The 2,053-nt window shown below is 47.1% G+C and overlaps 1 gene segment (V, D, J or C); it reads right to left on the bottom strand.

Annotated features, from left to right (window-relative positions):
* LOC100958750 lies at positions 1-510 on the bottom strand. The segment is given in 2 exon segments: positions 1-317; positions 437-510. Coding segments are annotated over 2 exon segments (372 nt in total).
* Positions 511-2,053: the final 1,543 nt, after the last annotated feature.

A 2,053-nucleotide genomic window follows, 5' to 3' on the forward strand; every position in this document is an offset into this window, starting at 1 on the left:
TCAGCCTTGTAACACTGTGGGAGGGTAACTGTAATCTTGTTGACAGTAATAATTTCCAACATCGTCAGTCTCTAAACCACTGATGGTGAGAGTGAAATCTGTCCCAGACCCACTGCCTCTGAACCTCGATGGGACCCCAGTTTCCAATCTGGATGCATAATAGATCAGGGGCTTAGGAGATTTCCCTGGTTTCTGCTGATACCAGTTTAGTTCATTGCTAATGCCCTGACTGGCCTGGCAGGTGATGGTGACTGTGTCTCCTACAGATGCAGACAGGGAGGATGGAGACTGGGTCATCTGGATGGCACACCTGGAACCTGAGATTGGAAACATGAAAACAAATATCCACACAATTACCCATGTTATGATTTCCCTGAGGAGCCGGGCAGGACTGACCACACTGTCTGAGTGAATCCCTGGGGTTCTCCCTCTTTACCTGGGAGCCAGAGCAGCAGCAGCCCCAGGAGCTGAGTGGAGGCCCTCATGTCCATGCTGTGTCCTGACAGGAACTGACTCCTGCACAGGGTGAGGTGCGACCAGCCCATTAATAAGTCCCTGGGAACATGCAAATCAGCAGGAGGTGGGCAGGCTGGGCACAGCTGCAGGGCTGGCTCATCTCAGTGACTCACCAGAGGCCCAGTGTCCCCAAGTGTCTCAGGGCAGACCAGAATAGCACTGATTCATCTGCTGAGAACATTTTTTTCTCTGGGGACTACAGGACATAATATGGAGCCTGCAATCTCACTAGGTGCTCACAGAATGGAAAAGAAGGAATCCTGACACAGAGATTAGAATAGTAAGAAGTAAAAAGCATATTTACTTTCCTGAGACGGAAAAGAAAGAATGAGAGAGTGAGAAAGGTTGCAAAACGGCACAGCATTGTGGGAAATTAGAGGAAACTCATATGGGTTTCCAGTGAAATCCTCTAATTTCCTCCAAAATCAGAGAAAGTGCTGGCTGCTGAGGAAAAGTGCCTCAGGCTTTTTAAGAGGAAAAATGCTTATTTTTTTCTTTGCTATAGATTGATGATAGGAGCAGCAGAGACATGTCAGGGAGTTGCTTTCCCTTCATTTCTTTCTCTTGGAGATGGGTTCACTTATGGAGTCTGTATTCTCCCATCTCTGGATTCTCTGCCCTACTCCTTCCATCAGGCCAGCCAGGCGCGAGACTGTCTTCCTCCCCACCTGAGGAGCGGTCTTCCTGTTTCTGTTGCTGCTACACATATTCACTCTACAAGTCGCCCAAGTGCCTCAGATCATTGCTCCTGCTTTCCATCCCCCCAACCCAAGACAATCCCTTAAGAAGTGGAGTGTTCTGCAGAGCCAGTGTTCATGTGCCCCCTTCAATCTACTGTAATCCCTCAACCCGCATATTCTGCTATCACCAAGTCTCTTTCAGTTCCTAAGAGAAGGCAGCTCTCAATGTCTGAGTGTAGAACAGTGGGACCCAAGCAGGGTGAGGGGAGGAGCAGTCAGGAAATGAAAGTGGAAGCCCTGCTTGGGGTTGTAGGAGCTGCAGTGGAGAAGAAGGGTATCCACACATAGGAGAAGTGATGCTGCTGACCTGGTGTGGGGGGCCCAGAGGATGGGATGAGCAAGGCATTCACATGGGTTGAGGCCCCCAGTGCAGGACTCAGTGTCCAACCAGAGTGAGGAGATAGTATGGCCACAGAAAGGGCATCAGAGCTGTACCAGGGTGCGTGGGTCTGTGTGTGAGGACATGTAGGGGATGATTGACACAATGAGAATGGCTTTGAACAGAAAGACTGAAAATAAGAAGACGCATTAATGATAATTAGAACCAAGATTCTGTTAGAAAAAAGAGATAAAGAAAGAGGAATGTTTAAATAAACTCTGTGATTTTGTAGTGAATTTGAGATCTCTGTGCAAGCTCATTTTTTTGTAGGCATAGACAATAAAATGCATCTTTTTGAGCAGAAGAATAGATAATTTTCCTTAGTGTAGGAGCAATGACAATCCAGTCCTAAATAACACCCATGGTGTCCAGATCATTCTTTCATTTCTAAATGTCACTCTTTACTTTAAAAAAAAAA

This window comes from Otolemur garnettii, unplaced genomic scaffold (assembly GCF_000181295.1).
Source record: "Otolemur garnettii isolate 467f Iridium unplaced genomic scaffold, OtoGar3 scaffold00148, whole genome shotgun sequence".
NCBI lineage: Eukaryota > Metazoa > Chordata > Mammalia > Primates > Galagidae > Otolemur > Otolemur garnettii.